General features: G+C 33.4%; 1 protein-coding gene across 1 annotated transcript; it reads right to left on the reverse strand.

Moving 5' to 3' along the window:
* Window positions 1-8,790: 8,790 nt before the first annotated feature.
* On the reverse strand, window positions 8,791-20,792 carry LOC105332020 (replication factor C subunit 5). Its single transcript, XM_011434438.4, has 11 exons — window positions 20,724-20,792; window positions 20,534-20,598; window positions 18,760-18,896; window positions 16,265-16,344; window positions 15,932-16,005; window positions 15,575-15,734; window positions 15,282-15,363; window positions 14,027-14,156; window positions 13,806-13,883; window positions 13,525-13,579; window positions 8,791-8,950 (listed from the first exon to the last, which is right to left on the reverse strand). Exons 1-11 carry the CDS (start codon window positions 20,774-20,776, stop codon window positions 8,854-8,856), a joined length of 1,011 nt encoding a protein of 336 aa, XP_011432740.2. The 5' UTR covers window positions 20,777-20,792; the 3' UTR covers window positions 8,791-8,853.
* Window positions 20,793-20,797: the final 5 nt, after the last annotated feature.

Here is a 20,797-nt window from a genome sequence, read left to right on the forward strand (position 1 = left end):
TTGTTAAGTTAATATTATTTTTTCGAAATAACAGCACTGTTTCTGTAATTTTGGTTTGCAAATAATGGGATATAAATCCGGATATACCTAATCATTTGAAACGATTTTGGCGAAATTAGCTTTTATAGCATTGCTTAAAGTCATAGTCATGGGTAATTAAACGGAAATTTCCACATTAAAACCAAATGTTTCTCGAAATTCCAGATATATTTATGTTTGGCTTCTAAGTAGAAAAATAGTCGAGACTCTGATAAATTAGACAAAGTATTATATATAAACTCTTGGATATGAACCCTTCTAGATGTTCCTAATATTCCTCAATCAATTTCACAAATCAATTTCTTCAATCGATCTATAATATGAAAGAAAAAACAATATTCATTATAAATATCTAACCCCATATCAATGCCTTCCAAAGTAATTACCTGAGTGAACGGATAAACAGACGTGATTCTTTGAATAATAGGTACTGTCACACATCTACTAGCACGAGCTAGGGGGATAACCCTTTAGCTCAGTCGGTAAAGCGTTGGTTTTTAAACCGAAGGTTCTTGGGTTTTGGCCTAGTTGTGGACATCTCCACTTTATGGTACATTGGTGCCCAAACAAAATTACCCCCGTGGAGTTGATTGAAGAGTCTCGTGTGAGATTTCTAAGGGATGGAAATCTCAAAAGAATAGGCGAAGCGTGTGTTAATGTGTATAATAGGCTCCGTACTACCATTCTCCTTTTAGCACCAACTTGTGGATTGACCATTTGGCTCAGTCGGTAGAGCGTTGGATTTTAAATTGAAAGGGTCTTGGATACGAGCCTAGTTGTTGACATCCTCCATTTCTGTTACACAGACAATGCCACATATGAATGAGCATATTGATAAAAAAAGATAAGAAAATGCTTTGAATAGAATATGTAAATTTCATACTAAGTAGATGCACTGATGAAATGGGTGTTACATTAGAACGATGTGAATACTAGAAGATTTGAGCTGTACCAGTCTCTACTAAGCCTTTTCGGGGAAATATTTTTGTTACAGGACATCACTCGATTTCACCGACGTTCTACCTCTTATCACCTACTTTACAATGATTTGAATGTTCGCTAGATAAATATTCCATAGTTAATTAAAACTGTGCTTGTAGGTGTATCTTGCATTGTCATTGCAATCACGATCAATCATATCAAAAACTGGTTATATTATAAGATTACACTGTCTTGTCATGATGTGTGGCATACCCAAAATAGGATTCATTTATATAAGTAAGTAAGTGTTCAATACAGTATGAATAGTTATATACGGGGATAGGAAAAAAGTTTGGAACAAGACTCTCGATCCCATTTTCAAAAGCGTTTCATTATGGAAGAACGTTATGAAACACATTTTTTCACAATCCAATTAAGGTATGAAAATGTAAATCAAAGATAAAGAAATAAAAGTAATTAACAATTTGATTAAAAGAAAAGAAACTGTCTTGGACGCTCAGCACTTCCGCATCTTAGTTAATTTACCTGGGTAAGGCAATTCGCAGATGATCGACATTAGTGTTTAAAACAAATTGTTTCTTTGTTTGGATATATTGCAAAAGCATAATGGTTAAATGTTTCACCATGTGCAAGGGGCGGGTTTGGTAAATGCCAGGAGAGAGAGAAAAGAGAAAGGATTAGTATTTTGTATTTTGGGCTTCGTTCAAACTAGGCCGCGATAGACTTAATATCGTTAAGAAGATAGCTGTTCCTTCTAAATGGTCAAATGTTTCGACATTTTTTATGTAAGATTTCGTTATAAAAATATTTTTACCCACCAACACTTTTTGTACACATTCAACTTTTGAAGTATGGTTTTTGTAATTTATGAATGAACCGTACTAATTTGGGCAAGGTAAACATGCGAAAGAGTGGATTTGATCCAAAGCATAATGGATCACAGTTCCAACAAATTTCAAAACACGAATGGTTTTATTTATTCGAAGATGCTTTATTCCTTCATGTTTGGTTTGGTTGAACGTTCTTTCAGAATTGAATCTGCTTCGAGATCTTTTACCAGTACACATTTCTGAAAAAAATATTCATAGCCTCTAAAGGCGAATGTAAGTATTCATCTTAAACTACATGTATGAAAAAATGACAATAACAAACCGTGAACCATCTCAAAAAATTCATAAAACAAAATACAAATTCAAAGCAGAGCAACATGGACCTCCAAATAAATATAGGTAGGATCAGGTGCCTAGGAGGAGTGAGCATCCTCTGCTGACCGGTCACAACCGCCGTTTGTTCTTTGTCGAAATCGGGAAAAAAAATCGGAAACGTCTGTAGACAATTAGGTGATTAATGATGGTCTAACAATTAGTATGAAAAACGTCAGTCAGTATGCTACCCAGTGGAATATTGTATTTGCTGACAAGGTCGTTGTATCGACCATAGAACTTACGAAATGATGACTTCAAGCGAGACTGTTGATAGTCCTGTTTTATCAACTTGTTTGTCAGTAGCTTGCTTCGTCTTAAAAACTGTTCGTACGAAGAGCATGCCCCTGCGTATCGAATCAACTGAGAGACAAAAACACCATATGCAGGTGATGAAGGTATATTGCTACATAAGTAAGGAAAGTTGACTGTGGAAAAATTGAAGTCATCGCGTTTATCATAAAGTTTTGTTGTTAGGTTACCATCAATGTCCATGTCCAGTAAAATATCCAAATATGAAACAGATGACGCAGACTCTGTGGTATCTTTTAGTTCAATTTCACTGGGATATATCGAGTCGACGTAAGTATGGAAATAACAATTGTTAATTGATAATACGTCGTCAATATACCTGAATGTTGAGATGAAGGCCACAGATTTATTTTTTTCTCGCACAAGTTTTTGAATAAATTCTGCTTCATAAGAATACAAAAATAGGTCTGCTAACAATGGGGCACAATTGGTACATCATGTATATGAGCTCTTCATTTTTTGAAAAGTAGGAAGCAGAGCTACTTAGAAATGAGCGTACTTCAAAGACTTCAATATCTGGTAAATTTGAGGTTCCTTCAGCATCCAAAAATTATCCAAAAATGCATCGACCACAGGTTTGGCGCATTTGTTGTCCATAAATACTTAGAAGTGACCCTGTTTCACCAAATCATTTATTTTTCCTGAAAATATAGGCAACAAAAGCATCTAATTGTGAATGGTATCGAAGACTTTTACTCCATAGATTAATCATTATTTTTGGAATACAATTGTAAGGTGGAAATGACAACGGTCCATAACGACAATCTACTGAAGAAATCCAAACATTATTTACCTTTTGTGAGAACAGAACGCAAACTAATTAAGGATTATTCAGAAATATCCCTTGAAAAAACTACAACTTGTGGCGCCGAATCCATTGGACCAGGATAACGTACCCTTAAAATGAAAAGGTAGTCATAAAGGTTTTTTTTTTTAAATCAGTAAGGGTCGACATTTATCGGAGTGAAATTTATATGCCTATGTGTGATTCAGAAAATATACTTTCATTTTAAAATTACACATTCATGTCAGTTCTTACAACATTTCAATTTCATACAGAAGCAGACATTGCTCAATCCATCAAGTTACAGAGTTTAGGGAAGATCACCCTTCATTAAAAAATATGGTGGGTGACTTGCACAATCAAATGCATCGTTCAGAATGTTTGTCAAGGTAGGACACGAATGATTTAAATGTTAATGTCTAATACATCCACAGGGTCATGTATCTAAGCATTACTTACATTGGATAATGCATCTTTGAAAAGGTTTATAAATAAAAAGACACCTGCATATGAATTTAACCTGCTTCTACACGCCCGCCGTGGCCTTTCCATCATAAAAATACTTGATTGTTGCAGCAAAATTGCGTGTTCAGATAGTCTAAAGTCATCAGAAAAAGGTTTGTTAAAGTGGATCGCGAACACAGTGGTATAAGGTTATGTCTCCAGATGGGAGGCAAAAACCCAAAGTTACTTTGGAGGCGATGAAGTTTGTATTTCTTAAAAAAGAAAACCTTTTAAGAACCCGTTTCACAAAAGCGCAAATAATTATCGTTTTATAGTTGTGAAAGATATAAGTATATGCAATATACTACTGTAGTTACTTTTTGGTAAACTGGTAAGTATTCAACACTAAATGGTCAATGTAACGGAACCATGGTCGTTTAAACCAGGATCCACCATATACAGAATCAGAAAAAGTTATCCAGAACGGCCATATTTACACTGCATCATTTGGAGACGTCTGTGACGTTTGGTTAGATGTACCCTTACTGGTGAACACCTGAATGTTGCTTACTGGTGTGCAAATATTTCATTATTGATTGATATGAGACACTTACTCTAGTAGTGTTTCTTAATTCAGTCTAGATTCCTGGAAAACGAAGTGTTCGGATGAATTGGTTTTGCTGTGAAGTTGCTTTCTTTAGACGTCGTGATTGTTACTGACAAAATTAGTCAGAAACTCGCAAAAACTTTCACCCTATTCTTTGAGCGACCCCAATCGTTCACCTGTTGATGAACCTTTCAGCATCCCTACAGCTCTAGATCCTCGGTAGGTTACACCTTTTTTTCGTCAAAAGAGGGACACTTTTCTTCGCAGCTTACTTTGGTAATGGGAATTGTACAATTATTCCCTCTGGCATGTTTGCCTGAATCAAGCAGTTGACAAAAGAGAGTTGTATTCAAATTTAAAGAAGATTTTGGTAATTTTCAAGTTGACGTGTCTTTTGGGACATTGAATAGTAAAATCGTTCATATTTTTCAATGATGTTTGAGAAAGGGATGGGAACCAGCTAATGCACCTCATAATTATAAGGAATTCAGAGGCGATCCAAGTTTGTTTTTTTAAATATTGTACATTTATTGTACATTTTGGTAAAGATTCAAAGACCCGGGTTATTTGGTCTTTGAAGTTGATATCATTCTCTTTATATGTGTATATAAAACTATTCAGTGTCGTTTTAAGAACAATTTCTGGGTTTTTTTTATTCAGATTATGGTCATAGTTTTCCCCATTAATCTATACACAGGAATACGTTGCACATCTTATTCATTTAGAAGCATCATTTCCAGGCTCATCTGGTATCTGTTTGCTTTCTATATACGAGCCAAAAATTCTGACGCCCCACTTTTAATATTTTATAATTTAAGAAACCTTAACATCAGTTTAAAAGACGTTGCGACTATTGTCTGCTTTTTAAAATGCTCAACTGTCCATGTCAAAATATTGTAATTGAGTGAGTCGACCCTGAACGTATTTGTTGAAAAGCGTGGATCTAGATATTTTTGGGTGTGATTTAAAAACGGCTCGATTCAATCAGTTCTCTGCCTCTAGTTGCTTATAAAAAAAACAAGAAACAAATTGAGTTAAATGCGGCGCATGCATGTCTTGCCGGGAATGTGGAAAAGCAGTTGGCATGGTCCAAGCAGGGTGTGGTTCACGATACGTTTGTTTCTTTTCACAATATATTTATCTATAAAAATGCTGTCCAAAACAATAAAAGTGCTAATCTTAATTCATAATATTTAATACAGATTGCTAGATTTTTAAAGAGACCACCAAACCATTCAAAGGTTTGTCCGGAAATTCAATACAACCTGAAGTGCTGACGACCAACTTCGAAGGTCAAAAGTCATGTAATGACACGTCAACAAGCCGTGGAGCTTGGACCTGGTCTGTAACAAATCATTTGGTATCAGTAAAAATCCATTGTTTGAGGTGTGAAACATGTTTTAAGTAGAACAAAACCTATGTAGAAGAGTTTCATACAAATTCAATTCCATGGGTCCGTTTAAAAAAGTAGTTTTCCCTGGAATATAATGAAATATTTTTAACGCTTCGATGCAACTGATTTTATATATGATGTTTGCGATAAGATGTTTCCTAACCAATGCATGTAACTGTACGACACTCGACGCAGCAAAAGTTGATTCTACTTTTTTTTTTAAGTACATGCTGTATATTTCTCAGAATACAGATTGCGGAGTATGATTTGTTTTTGTGTTGTTGTTTTTTTTTACCAGAAATTTCTTTGGATGAGAAATATTTTCAGACTTGCATTGCCAAAAAATCGGATCAAGCTGCTTTGACATTATTTTAAAAATGTGACACCAAACTCGATTGGTTATAATAGCTGCCATTTTAGTGGGGTTTTTTTTCAATTTGTGAGATCTGTGACAAATACACAGTAATCAGGAAACACGACAACTGTTTGGGGTGAAAACCAAGATGTCATGATTTGTCATCGACTTTGTAGGGTTAGCTTACACAGACAAAATGAACGCCATCAATCGGTTCATGAGGGTCTTCACCAGTGCTCGAGATGGGCTTCGCCAATCTTGGCAATGGCGATTTTTTTTTTTAAAAATTGGCGAGATGATATCCAAATGTGGCGAAAACTCAATTTCTGATGACCCCTAAAGTGTAAATTTTTTCTCGTTATTGTGTTTCTTCTTCCCACCCGTTTGTTTATTCGGTCACTCTGTGTTCATTCAATCACCACGTGCAACCGGAAATCTTGCGTCGCTTTAGTGCACACGACGCAAACATACTTAGATCAGTCCCAGTTTATTTATGGCTGCAGACCATCAATTGTTAAGTAACACTTGGAAGTGCTCTCACTGCAGTGGTCAATTGTTAAACAATAAGTGTCTTACCGGAGGACAACCATCTTCACATTAAAGTTTCGAGATCGTTAATTGAGAATTGGACTAATTATAAACTGTTGAACTAGATTAACTTCTTTAAAGTTATGAACAAATTCAGATATACATGTATATTATAAGTTTATGTATATTATAAGTTAAAAATTTTAAGCCAAAAATCTTAAATAATATTTGTCCCCAAGTTTAGAAGTCATTCTTTATGCAATGAATCACACAAAGTAATTCGTCATTTCTCGGGGAAACGATAAAAAATAGCTGAAGCAATTTGAATCATCCAACAACCTATTCGACAATGAGACGGACGTCAGACAATAAACCTAATATATGCTTGGTCGATTTAAAACATGCAAGAACGACCCTCCAGATTTTGCCACATTAGATAAGGATCTGTAAAGAAGGCTTTTTTGGATTATGTTTCGGATGTTCGTGTGCACCGCTTCCTAAAAGGAAGAAAAGTTTATGCTTGATGACAAGACATAAGGTCACTTTTATTTTTTTACACCCTCGACACTTAGGAAGTACTATTCATCGTAGTTGGATGGCTAGTTTCACGACATACGTACAAAGAAACCCGATAACAGTGCCCAGTTCAGTTTTCGTGAAGGTTGGATGTGCAAAATGTAATATTCTGGATTTTTTTTCTTTCAGATTTTAACTTTACTAGGGTATTTTTTTATAATTATTTTTGAAATTAAATAGTGAAGTCTGATTAGTTAAGACACAGTTTATAATCCATTCTATTACCCTCAGCGTTATCAACACACAAGGCAACGGATAACACGACGAATTGTTACATGCGCGTACGGTTCGCCTTAGAGTTAGCATCAGCAGTAAAGTTTTCTTTAAAATTAAGACATTCAGTATGATAAAATAAGCGGTTGAAATTGACACCGGAGGTGAATTTTTCGGGAGTGTCAATAATGATGCCAGTCATTAACGCCTTAAGTGGCCAATTGTCTCTTCTCTGCACCAAGTGATTCACAAATGGTCTTATCACTTGCTTATTCTGTTAACTGACAGGGAAGTTTAGGATTACTTTTAACTTTCTTCTATCATCAGTGACTTGGTCTCAACCCGGGATTCACAAAAATCACACATTTGATTCGCAACATTACAATATCATTTCCTTAAATCGAGACACCTCTATTTTGTGATTGCAATAAGTTATGAGTTCGAGTCCAACTAGAACCATTTTAAGAGGAGCTTGGATTTTGGGTAGTTTTTGTCAAACAACAACGTGACGTAGGCCTGTCTATTTCATTGCAAGCCACTCAGCCACGGCTCTTTGAAATTAACAAGATTTGTCTGGCTTTTACGCTAAGTCTACGCAATCGGTGCATTTTTCGCTTGAAACCGCGTCATTTTTAACTTGTTTTGACGCGAGGAATAGATAATTACGCCCTACTGAAAATCAAAGGTTTTAGTAAAATGGTTCTAATGCCTGCAAACTTAAACCTGCGTAGTTTTCTTATGATTTTTAAATTGTGAAAAGACGCTTATAAAGTTAAGCGTGGCTCATTTAAAATAGACACATGATATTCTTGTTTTTCCATCACCGACACCAGAACACGTGCAAATCAACCCTTCGCATTTGTTAATCTGAGTGCACACCTTGGAATCACGACCAACTTGTAGCATTACTATTGCATTAGATTCTGCGCTTTTCTCTTTTTTTTTTTACGTGCATTTTCTATTTGTTTATAATGCAGTGCCGTGTATATTTGAAGGTCTTTCCTTCTCGCTTGGAATAAGTGTATAAAATCTATAGTACAGCCACCAATTATCAATAGCGGTGTTAGATATTTCAACGAAAGTGGGACCTGTACATCTAAATACTTTGAACTGCTAAAAAAGTCTGCAGCTTATTTAGAAATTGTTGAGAAAAGTAGCAAGAAAAGAAAAATATGACAGTGTCCTGCACTAACTCGAGTATTTCCTTCTTCGTATTTGTGAAAACAATTAAAGTAAGTATTGAAGATATCAAGTTATTCATGAAAAAATCTTTACAAACAAATGATGTTTGTATAGATGCAATCTTAAAGGCAGATTTGTCCAATTCCACAAGCCTACTTTTCAGTTCCTTTTGATTTGCACAAAGCATAAAAAACTCCAAAAAGAAGATGGAACACTTATTCACGAAAATTTATTCATAATAGCGGTAGACAGTTTGATTTGTTTCATAAGACATCATTATGTTTCTTGAACAATGAGATCTCGAGCTACTTGGAATGCAGCTATCAGAGATGAAAGCTGGATCTTTTCATTGGTGCCAGAGGCCAGCCTATGTCTGAAAGTAAAACAAAAAATTATCAGATTACAGTATTTTACTTTGTTCTATTCTCCAGGAGTGATCATAAACTTCCATTTACAATTCATCTGAGGGTAAAATTCCATCAAGGGAAAAGGATTCATGATCTTGGAGAAGACTTTGCCAAGGCTTGACAAGGAATCTGAGCTCCAGTGTAGAAAATAACGCCCTCTTTAGCTCACTTTAACCGAAGATTCAAGTGAGTTTTTCTGATCACCTTTTGTCCGTCGCCCGTCTGTCTGTCCATAAACTTTTCACATTTTTAACTTTTCTAAAATCACTGGGCAAAATTTAACCAAACTTGGTACAAGGTATCCTTAGGGGAAGGGGAGTCTAAATGTTAAAACAAAGTGCTAATCCCTTTTTAAAGGAGGCAATTGCTTCTTCTCAAGAACAACTGCACCAAAAAAGCCAATATTTACACAAAAGCTTGTATATATACATGTGTATATGCAGTGAAGATTCGTGACCCTAGGTTAAAACGGGGGCCCCAGGCGGGGTCAAATATTGACATAGAAATACCTAGAAAAAAGTTTTAAAATCTTCTTTTCAAGAACCACGGCACCATACATGCCAATATTTACATACAAGCTTGTATACTACTATATAGTGAAGATTCTTAATTGTAATAATCGTGACCCTCGAGCCATAACTGAGGCCTAAGGAGGGGTTCAAATTTTAACATAGAAATCTGTGGGAAAATGTTTGAAAATCTTCTTCTCAAGAACAACTTTACCAAAAATGCCAAAAATTACACAAAAGCTTGTATATAGTGACGATTCTAAATTGTAAAAACCGTGACCTCCACCCAAATATTTACAAAAAAGCCTGAAAAAATATTAAAAATTCTAAATTGTAAAATTGTGACCTCTGGGTTAAAGCTAGGGCCCCAGGCGGGGGTCAAAGTTTAACATAGAAATATGAAAGAAAAAAATATAAAATCTTTTTCTCAAGAGCCACTGCACTAGAAATGCAAATGATTACACAAAAGCTTATATATAGTAAACATTATTGTAAAAATTGTGACCCCTGGGCCAAAACTGGGGCCCCAGGTGGGGTTCAAATTTTAACATTGAATCACATAGGGGAAAAGTTTAAAAATACTTCTCCTCAAGATGCGGAAACACTTCACCAGAAATGCCAATATTTATACTGAAGATTCTTAATTGTAATCAAAGTACTGAAGAACTGACGGGAGTTGATTTTATTTTAAAGTCAATGATATGTTATTTTGCATGACAAGTACATGCAGTTTCTAATTTGTATTTGAACTACGCACATTTTTATAATATGAATTTTTGGACTTTTTCGACAAGAATGTCGAGAAACCCCCATATGAATCATGTTAAATAATATTTAAAGATAAATTTAATTCAATCAAACTATGTATCAGTAATAAAAACATTTCTCGAAAATTGTATGGATCCAAGCAATATTGAACTCTAGTCTCGTTCAACCAAACGCTCGGCTGACACCGTAAACTGCAACAAGCAAGAGAGACTCTCTGTTTGTCGGAGATTTACGGAGACAACCGAGCGTCGAGTTGAACGAGACTGGCGTAGGAATACATACGACTACAAAAAATATTTAAATTGTTTGTATCTTTTAAAATCTGACTATTTTCAAATAAGTTTCCTTGAAAAACAATGCTTTAGCATACATTACATCGAATTTATCAATTATTTTCAAGAACTAAGTCTTGTCAGCAGCGATGATTTGTGCTGAGGTCCAAACACTGTTTCACTTTCGGTTTGTCCGGGTAACTGCATAGGAGAGTTGATTAAAATCAACTCCAAAAAATCGTGACCTCCGGACAATAACTGGGCCCCAGACGGGTTTCAAAGTTTAACATACCGGTATTTAAGAAAATGTTTAAAAATCTTCTTCTCAAGAACTACAAGGCAACAGTTGGGATATTACTAAGCATACATCCTTGGCTATTGTAGATTCTAAATTAGTAAATTCGTGACCTCCGGACTACCGGTAATACTGGGGCACCAAGGGTGTTCAAAGTTAAACACAGAAATAAATATTTAAACATCTTCTTTGCGAGATCTATAATGTTAAAGTTTGTGAGATTACTATACAAGCATCCTCAACTTGTGATGATTCTAAATTGTGGTAGAGGTTACCCCTAAACTAAATAGTAAAAGCTGTGACCCCCAGACCAACACTGGGGCCCCAGAAGGGGTTCAAAGTTTAGCATAGAAGTATAGAGGAAAAGTGTTTTAAAAATCTTCTTTAGAACTACAATGCTACAGTTTGTGAGATTACTATGAAAGATTCCTCATATTGTGAAGATTCTAAATTTTTAAAGATGTTACCTTTAGACTAATATTTGGGCCCCAGGAAGGGTTCAAAGTTAATAAGAAATATACATGTATAGGGAACATCTCAAGAACATCAGTGCATCAGTTTGTGGATTACTATCTAAACATCCATGGCTATTGTAGATTCTAAATTGGTAAAAGCATGACCCCCCAAACTAATATTGGGGCCCTAAAATGGGTTCAAAGTTAAAAATTTTCATAATCTTCTTCTCGAGAATTAAAATGCTATAATTTGTGAGATTGCTATGAATGCAACCTTGGACAATAAGATTCTTGAGAACTACAATGCTTCAATTTGTCAAATTACTTGTAAGCATCCTAAAATAGCGTAGATTCTAAATTGTAAAAGCCTCCATCTAATACTGGGGCCCCAGATGGGCTTAAAAGTTTAACATAAAAATATAGAGGTATATGTTTAAAAATCTTCATCTGAAGAACTACAATGCTTCAATTTGTGAAGTTGCTATGCAAGCATCCTTAAATAATGTAGATTCTAAATTAATAAGGCTGTGACCACCCAACTAATACTGGGGCCTCAAGAGGGGTTCAAAGTTTAACATAGAAATAAAAATGTTTAAAAACTTTCTTCTCAAGAACTACAATGCTACAGTTTGTGAGATTAATATGCAAGGATCCTCAAATAGTGTATAATTTAAATTGTTAAAGCCAACCATAAACCCCAGACCAATACTTGGGCCCCAGAAAAGGTTAAAAGTTTAAAATAAAAATAGCATATGCTACGAAATGGATTGTTACAAACTGTTGTGGCTCATGGTCCTCTTGTTTCTCTTCATATATTTTTCTATAAATCATGAATGTGTCATTAACATCAAAAATAGATTTGAGAACTATATATGAAAAGAGTCAAATTTGGCCCACATCATTTAACTTTTTCAATACTTTTTAGGCATATGAATTGTTTTATTGTTTTGTAGGAGAATTGTTATATGATGTAATTTTTCATATATACATCTCAATAAATTTTATAAACTGGCAGTATCAGATGTCATAAGTGAAGCTATATTTAGAATTCAAAAAAATCAGTCCAATATGTGCATTTTCGTTATCTTTTTCAGATGGGAAATATAGGATAAAGTTTTGAACAAGCAAAATCTTAGTCTTTCATTAGTCTTGTAATATTAAAGTTTGATGAAAATATTTTCTTTGTTTAAGCCTGTGCTCAATGTTTTCTGAAAGAAAAACTGCGTTAATATAAGCCATTGAAAAAAATTGAAAAATGGCTGGAAAGGATAGACGACATATTCATAACAAAAACATATATTAGTACAGTAAAATACATATATGATGTTTAATTTAGGGGGGCATTTTAGGCCCTTATATATATTTTTTTTCATGTAAAAACATTTAATGATGAATAGAAAAATACATGGATAGGCTGATGTTTTCTAAAACGTAACCAGAAGACTGTAAAATTTGTGAAAAATAAGTGGGAGGTTTGTGTTAGGGTGATGTGTGTTTTTGATTGTCCAGGAGGGATTTGTATATATTGTTATCCCCTCATGCATTTTATTTTTGAGGGGATATGGGTATCTCGATATATGTTGGTGCGTTAGTAAGACAGTGTGTTAATTCACATTTAGGAAAGATTGAAAGAGGATTATATTGATTAGAATTGTCAACTTTGTATGCATTTGTAATTAGTTATTCACATTTGCTACAAGATCTAAGCATTCTGAAACCAAAGGATCAATTTTGAAAGTAGCCTTTATGCTCATCATACATATGACCATGCACAAATATATTTTACTTTATATCCAGATATAAAAGGATTTTGCTAAAAAAAAAACTTTATAACAAATTGACTTAAAATATCTGGGGATTGGAGACCTTGAATTTTCAAAACTTATCTTTCTTTACTGACAAATGCTACATATATTACTGTTCAAATACTTGCTTAAAAGTTTATAATAAGAGTCTGGGTATGACAATTTTTTCTCTACAACTATTAGGAGGTTTAAACTTAAAAGGTGCAATTAATATATAGATCTTAAACACATGTAAAATCATACAGCAAACAATACATTTTAATACAACTTATAATATAGATTTTCTTAGGAAACTAGCTTTATACTTACTTTAATTAACATGAATAATGAGTATTTTTTATATTGTACATTAAAAAAACAATTTAATGATGTTAAGTAAGCATACACATTTATTTAGTATACAGATATATTGTAAAAGACATTGTAAGTTACTTACTCTACTTCTGCCATTTTGTCCAGAAGATGAATTTTTACATTAATTGGTAAGTCAACTGAAATTGAAAAAATAACAAAAGTTAAGCTTGACTAATGACCGAAATATAGTTTCATTTATCATGGTTTAGGACACTTCAAATACAGAGCTACATGTACATCATATCAAAATTTTCTATTATTAATTTTCATGATTTGTCAGCAGATAAAATATATATATATAACCCAGTTAAATGTAAAGTTATATATCAAGTCAAGTCTAAAATAATAGCATTCTCAACTCACGTCTATGTACATATGTATGAACTTCTGTCAGGATATCTTGAAGAGCCAGACCTTTTTCTGTCTTCATTTCTAGAATATCTTAGCAGCCTTTAAGAATCAATAAAATGCAAAAGAGATATTATAAGTTGCTCTCATATAACATCAAAAACCCTGGCTTGGAAAGTTTATGTGAAATTCTAGATTGGGCTAAACAAATAAAAAACAAAAGCATGAAAGGATACTGTTGTACGCAGAGGTGAAATTCTCATTCAGGACCCAGTTGATGATGTTTTCTATGTCTCTTCTAAGTGGATGGCCCACACATGTATAAACATTGTCTTCATTCACCACATCATGAGCCATATGTGTGCTCTGCAAACGGTGATTTGATTTATATTAAAAGTTATGCACATCCAGTGCAGATTTTAGTTAGAAAACCATGTTAATATTTGCCAGTCATTGAACATACTCAATATTCATAAATTTATCTGTGTTTTGTAAGCCAGTGCCAATCTTTCCCACTTACATTTTATCATTTACTACGACAGATTTATAATCAAAATCAATAACATGCTCTCTCTGAAAAATTATGTTTTCTATAATAAATTTAAAAAAAAATGATTTGTTTGATGTACTTCAACCAACCCATTGAAATTCTCCATTTTAAATTTGATTTTTAAAAAAATTGATTGCCCATGTCATATTAAAAACACATTTAAACTATGTTTCTGTGTCAATGAATTTTGAATTTGTTTAGCATTCTCAGTACAAGAAAAAATAGTTTATCGATGTGCAAGAAAATTTAAAAAAGAGCTACTACCTACCCATGGGTCGGAGTACATCAAACATATAAATTACAAAATGAAGAGTGCATAAAGATTTCATTTTGCTGTACAGTAAAACTCGGTTAAAGCGAAGTTCTAGGGACCAATAGATTAACTTCTTATCCGTAATTCATTATATCCGTATAACGAATTCCTTATATTAACTATGGCGAATTCACTTTATACATGTTTTCTTTTACCAGACTACATTTTTTGCTAATTGAGGCTTAGAATTAAAATTCATTCTTTGATACCTTTAATAATCGGATTGTAAATTGAAAAATTTATGTGAAAATAAATTCAATTGAACTATTATGTGAAATGGTAGTGCAAACATTTTAAACTGTAAAGAAATTTGTAATAAAAGTGTTAAATTTCATCATTATTCACCTCTGCGGAACTCAAAATCAGTTCGCTATATTTGTAAATTCTTTATATCCAAATTTGTTATACTGTAAAATTTTGCAAAGATTTGTTAATAATTTTACTGAGGACTAAAAAAACTTAGATATATCCGAGATTTCGCTATATCCATGTTCGTACTAAATGAGTTTTACTGTATTAAATTTCTGTACATACGAAATATGCTTCACATCATATGCAAGTGTGAACAGTATGCTGTTTATACTTTAATGTAAATTAATCTTTCACTCTATTTTCCTAGGAATGTTACCTGGAGAATATTTAGAGCTTTCCTCATGTCACCATTGGCTAGAGTAACTAAGGCTTTCATGCCATCCTCTGTGACATTACATCTGAAAAAAATAACAAAATGCTCAATTATCTGAAATTCAAGTTTTTTTGGCAGAAATCATTCATGAAGCGCTAAATAACTAATGCTTTTTGTCAGTATATAATGCATGTACAAAATGATTTTTCTTAGCACTGAGGATTCACAGAAGGTACTTCAGTAGCTGCCATGTCAAAAATCATTAGCCTTAAATCATATAAAATGTAAATATTTACTGTTCTTGTTGTATGACATGCTGAAGGCGTGGCACCATTTGGTCAGTACCCAGAGGTCCGAACCTGAAGCGAGTACACCGAGACTGGAGAGCGGGGATGATCTTTGAAAGGTAATTGCAGATGATGCAAAAACGTGTGTTCTCTGTAAACTTCTCAATGACTAAAAAATTAAAAAACTACATACAATAGACCACTACATTTTTAAGCAATATCATTCAATTTATCACTTTTCCATCAAATTTTATGATTCCTGTGATGAAATTTTTAATCTCATTCTTTACAATAATTATGTCAGATACATAACGGTTGAACAGTATGAATCAGATGTTGTATTTATTTGTTACAGAGGACGCTCACCTCTACGTAAAGCATTTTGTGCATCTCTTGTCATAGCATCAGCCTCGTCTAGTATCACAATCTTATAACCAGATCTAAGTAAGTAACAAAACAGTAATGAACATTGAAGCTGAAAAATAAATTTTCTGCTATTAGAGATCCCTAGATATTTCTAGAATTTAGGATTTTGTAAAATGATTATTAAAGAGAGTAAGAGGATATTAAATATACATGTATTACTTTACAACATTTAATTTTATTCAATAACATGCATAGCAAATGAAATTTTTTAGAGGTGTCAGTTTTTCAAATTATTGATGAAAAATAAAATGAAATGAAAATTCAGATGCATACTTAAATATAGTTCTTGTACTTGCAAAGCTGAGAATCTGTCCCCGCACTATACCTATTCCTCGATCATCTGATGCATTCAACTGTAAATAAAAGTAGAGTTCAATATTAATAAGGACATTGCTTTCTTTCATCATGATGTTATAATTCCTTCCAGATAGGATAAAAAATTTTACTGCAGGCATTACCCAGAAAAATTATCAGTAATAAATGCTGATACACACTGATAAAATTTAAAGGGTACCTGCAATGTCAGTCAATTTTGATATAATGGAGATCTACCGTATTTTCCGGGGCATACGCCGATGTGGGGCATAAGCCGAATTGCTCATTTTTAGACAAAATTCAGAAAAAATCCTTAGACTGGCCGATTTGGGGGATTGGCCGAATTTCAATCGAAGATTACTATAGTGAAAGTATGACCGCTGATTAAGAAAGCCATTGCCGGTATAAACACTCTCAGGAATATCAATATAGAAAGTTAAAAGAGTAATTATAATTATTTAATTAGCTTAAACGAATATATTTTTAGCAATTTTAAAAAATAGAACAATCTGGCTCAATCACGTCTGTGTTTTGTGGATGATTGATCTCTTCCGTATTTCCGTATTCCGTATAGTTCACATAACATAATTTTATTGCAACACCTACCCCCATGAACTTGTATAATATACTATGTATACTATGTTTCTAAACATTTTGTATTTCATTGATAACAGCTACATTTAATTTTCATTTGATCAAGTTATACTTTGAAAGCTATACGTAAAATACTGGGTATGGCGTCCATTATCTCAAACACGTGGTTTCATTTTCAAATAGAGTTATCTCCCGTAATCGTTAATAATGAGAAATGGAAATACCCTGAAAACTATTTAAATTATGTTTTTTTCTTTAAATTACTTAAGAAGTGACTTGTCGTTTTGCAAGAAATTTGTATTCCTAACAAACACAGTTAATGCAACAAAGTGTAACGGTTGGTCTGAGGTATACACTACGCTATCATTTATTGTGCCCGCAGGCTGTGTCTAAGACATGGGTTTCACACCTTTGTATACACACGACACCAGAATACCGTTATTTCAACTAACAGGAGATTAATTGTACCGAATAAAGTATTTGATTTATTCTACACCCAAGACCACTGATTCCTACAAACGCTGCCATGAAAGAATCACAAAAATCAAGATGATGCAATTTATTACCATGAATCAACGAGCATAGTACTGAATGCACTGATGTCATTCTTAAATATCTATTCTTAATTTCACTTTTTCACTTTAAAACCAAACTGCACACATTCATAATACCGGGGATTGCAATATTTGTTATATCACAGTCTTCCGTAATATTACTTTCTACACGGTTTCGTTTTCTTTTTTTAGTATGCGACAATAGTTTCCTCGTTTCATACACGAGCGATTTCGGATTAGTTTATATAATGAAACATGGATATGGAAAAAAGACATTCTTTTGATTTTGGATTGTAAAGAAAATATAGCGTATATTTTATTGAATCGCAATGAAAATATGGCGTATATTTTATTATTTATTATGTTACATATTAACGAAAATTATCAACGAGACAACTATCGAACAATAGTTTAAATGGATGAAAAAAAAACAACCTCTCATAATAAATGATGGATAAAAGCAGTGGATTTGGGATTTTACTGTCTGATTTTTTAACTTTGGGACTACGATAAGCCGATATGGGGGATAGGCCGAATCTCGCGCATCGGTGAAAAAAAATACCGGCGTATGCCCCGAAAAATACGGTATGTGAAATAAAAACCAGCATCCTAAAATTTTTACTGCGATTGCGCAATTACTTTTCAAGATGTTTCGGGAAATCCGATTTCACACTTGAACAGTTTTTTAATGAAGCCAAATTTGGTGCAAAATGAGCTGTGACGTCATGAGGTTAACATTGCTGATAGAGAAACAAGAAAGTCGTATGAAATCTGTTCGTTTTCTTGCAATGTTTTATCAATATACAAACAGTTGCATTTGTAGTTTTATTTTATTATCAACCCTAGATAACTATGTATTCTGTTGTTTGAGTTTTAACCCGTTTTTTGTCATACAAAAATGCCAAATTCAGAAAATTGTTTGCTTCATAAATTTAGTCAAATACATCTTATGAAGCACACTTTGCATATACATGTAAATTCAAAGTCTATGAACAAAATGATAAAATATCAAAACATTATTTCTTATAACAAACATACATTATTTAAGTATTTCTCTGTTAACATGGTTAATATTGTCATTCCTCTGGTTGATTTTCTGTGACATTATAACAAGTAATACTGATAATACATATTGTGTAAAAGCTTATGCAGACTCTATTTCTCGTATGGGACATAAAATTACAACTATGTTGCCTGATTATTCGTTAATGTTGGTTTTGGGACTAAAAACATGATAAACATTAAAAAAAAAGCATGCATATAAAACTTTTATATATGACCAGGTAAAATGAAGCAACAAGTCACCTCCAACACCATAGAGTTAAATTCCTTGGGAGAGTAGATCTGCTTTGCTACTGCAAGAATAGTGCTGGTTTTTCCTGTTCCTGGAGGTCCATAAAACAAAAGATGGGGCAGTCTGTCTTCTTTAACAAATTTATCAACTAAAAAAAGAGAGATATAGAAAACAAAAGTACTACTTTTTTAATGCTTTAAATTGCAAAACTAATGTTCTATGTACTCATTGTTCACCATAACTAATGCATCAAATGGTTTGCATTACATACAGCCTGGGCCATTCAGAAATGTATGGATCAAAACTTGATTTTCGTCAGGTTGGGACCAATTGCCCAAATGGAATTTAATAGCCCATTTGGGATATAATATAATTGTGCCGGTCAAACCATTTCGAATAATGGCACCAGAAAGCTCAGCTGGTAGAGCACCTGACTAGAGATTCGGAAAACGCAGTTCACTATTTCTCCCATCCAATTATATAATCAAGAGATTGTGCTGTACCTAATAAATCCTACAGTCTGTCCCAAGTTATTGCTTCCATCAATTTTTGATGATTTTTAATAAAAATACACATACTGTGGTTTCATCAATATTCGTTGAATACCAATTTTCGTGGATTTCGTTGTTAAGTTGATCCACGAAATTAAATGTTCATTGAAGTTCAATATCAACTAACATTTTGTATTGATAGGATCATTGGCCACGAAATTACGTATCCTTGAAACTGTGGTTTTCAGAAAATCCACGAAAATTGATACCCACGAAAATTAATGAAACCACAGTACTTGTGAAAGAAATACAATTGAAATTGATGAAAGGGAATATATCCAAGATATCTTCATTGAACAATTATCCCTTTTCACTCATAAAATTTCACAGGAACGAAAACAATTTTCTTACGGAGATTTGTAATGGGAAATGTTTACATCTTTTCTCCTTTCGGAATACAGTACTCGAAATACATTGCGCAATTTTTTAACATTATCATCCAGGCTTATTAATGGCTGATGCAATGCAAAATCTCCGTAGACTTTCAATTTTTGGATGTGTATTGAAACCTGAAGCGGTAGAGGGGGCGTTTCAAAACAGAAAATCTGGACATTTTTCATATTATAGTCTGTCCCAAGATATCTTGGATTCACATTTTGCTTAATTGCTTGATATTTGTAAATACCTCAGGGTTCAAACGATTTTCATTCAAAAGTATTAAAAAATTCCAAAATTTCTCAGTCGAAACGCCCCTGTTAGTGTATCAGGTTTCAATACAATGCTAAAAAATGTGTTGTTTAAAGAGATTTTGTATTGCAGCACGCCCGGATGATAACGTTGAAAAATTGCGCGATGTATTCCGAATGGAGTAAAGATGTAAAAATTCCCCGTTATAAATCTCTGTAAGGAATCTGTTTTCGTTCCTGTGAATTTTTCTGAGTGACAGTTGATAACGTGTCAATGAAATTATCTTGGAAATTATCCCTTTCAACTATTACAAGTGCACTTCTTTCACAGGTATGTGTATTTTTTTTAAAAATCATCCAAATGTGCTGCATAATTATCTTGGAACAGACTAAAGTGGATGGACGTAGTTTGAGCACAAAGGTATTTACTATTATTGAAATATCAAGCAAAAAGTGGTGGAAGCAAAAACTCGGGACAGAGTATATATATAGTGTCAGGGAATTAAATAGTATATATTTACGTCTCTGCTAGTTCTGAGACCAGTAGGGAGACAGCTAACTGTTAACTTTATGCATTAAGTAAATTTTAATGGAGAATAAATACTTACTTGTTGAGATAATATCTTTGTGAGAAATAAGTTCATCCAACTGCTTAGGTCTGTACTTTTCAACCCTAAAATATTGATGTTCAAATTCATGTGTGAAATCTTACTCATGAATATTGATAGGTGATTTGCATTCTACTTATTGACATGAGCAACAACAAAAACTCAAAAACACGAAACTCAAAGTGTTTACCATGGCAAATTTGGGTTGTTTCTATCAGTTGTTGGATACTCTTTTGTTGACATTTTTTTCCCGGCAATTTTTAA

This window comes from Magallana gigas, chromosome 3, assembly GCF_963853765.1.
Source record: "Magallana gigas chromosome 3, xbMagGiga1.1, whole genome shotgun sequence".
Taxonomy (NCBI): domain Eukaryota; kingdom Metazoa; phylum Mollusca; class Bivalvia; order Ostreida; family Ostreidae; genus Magallana; species Magallana gigas.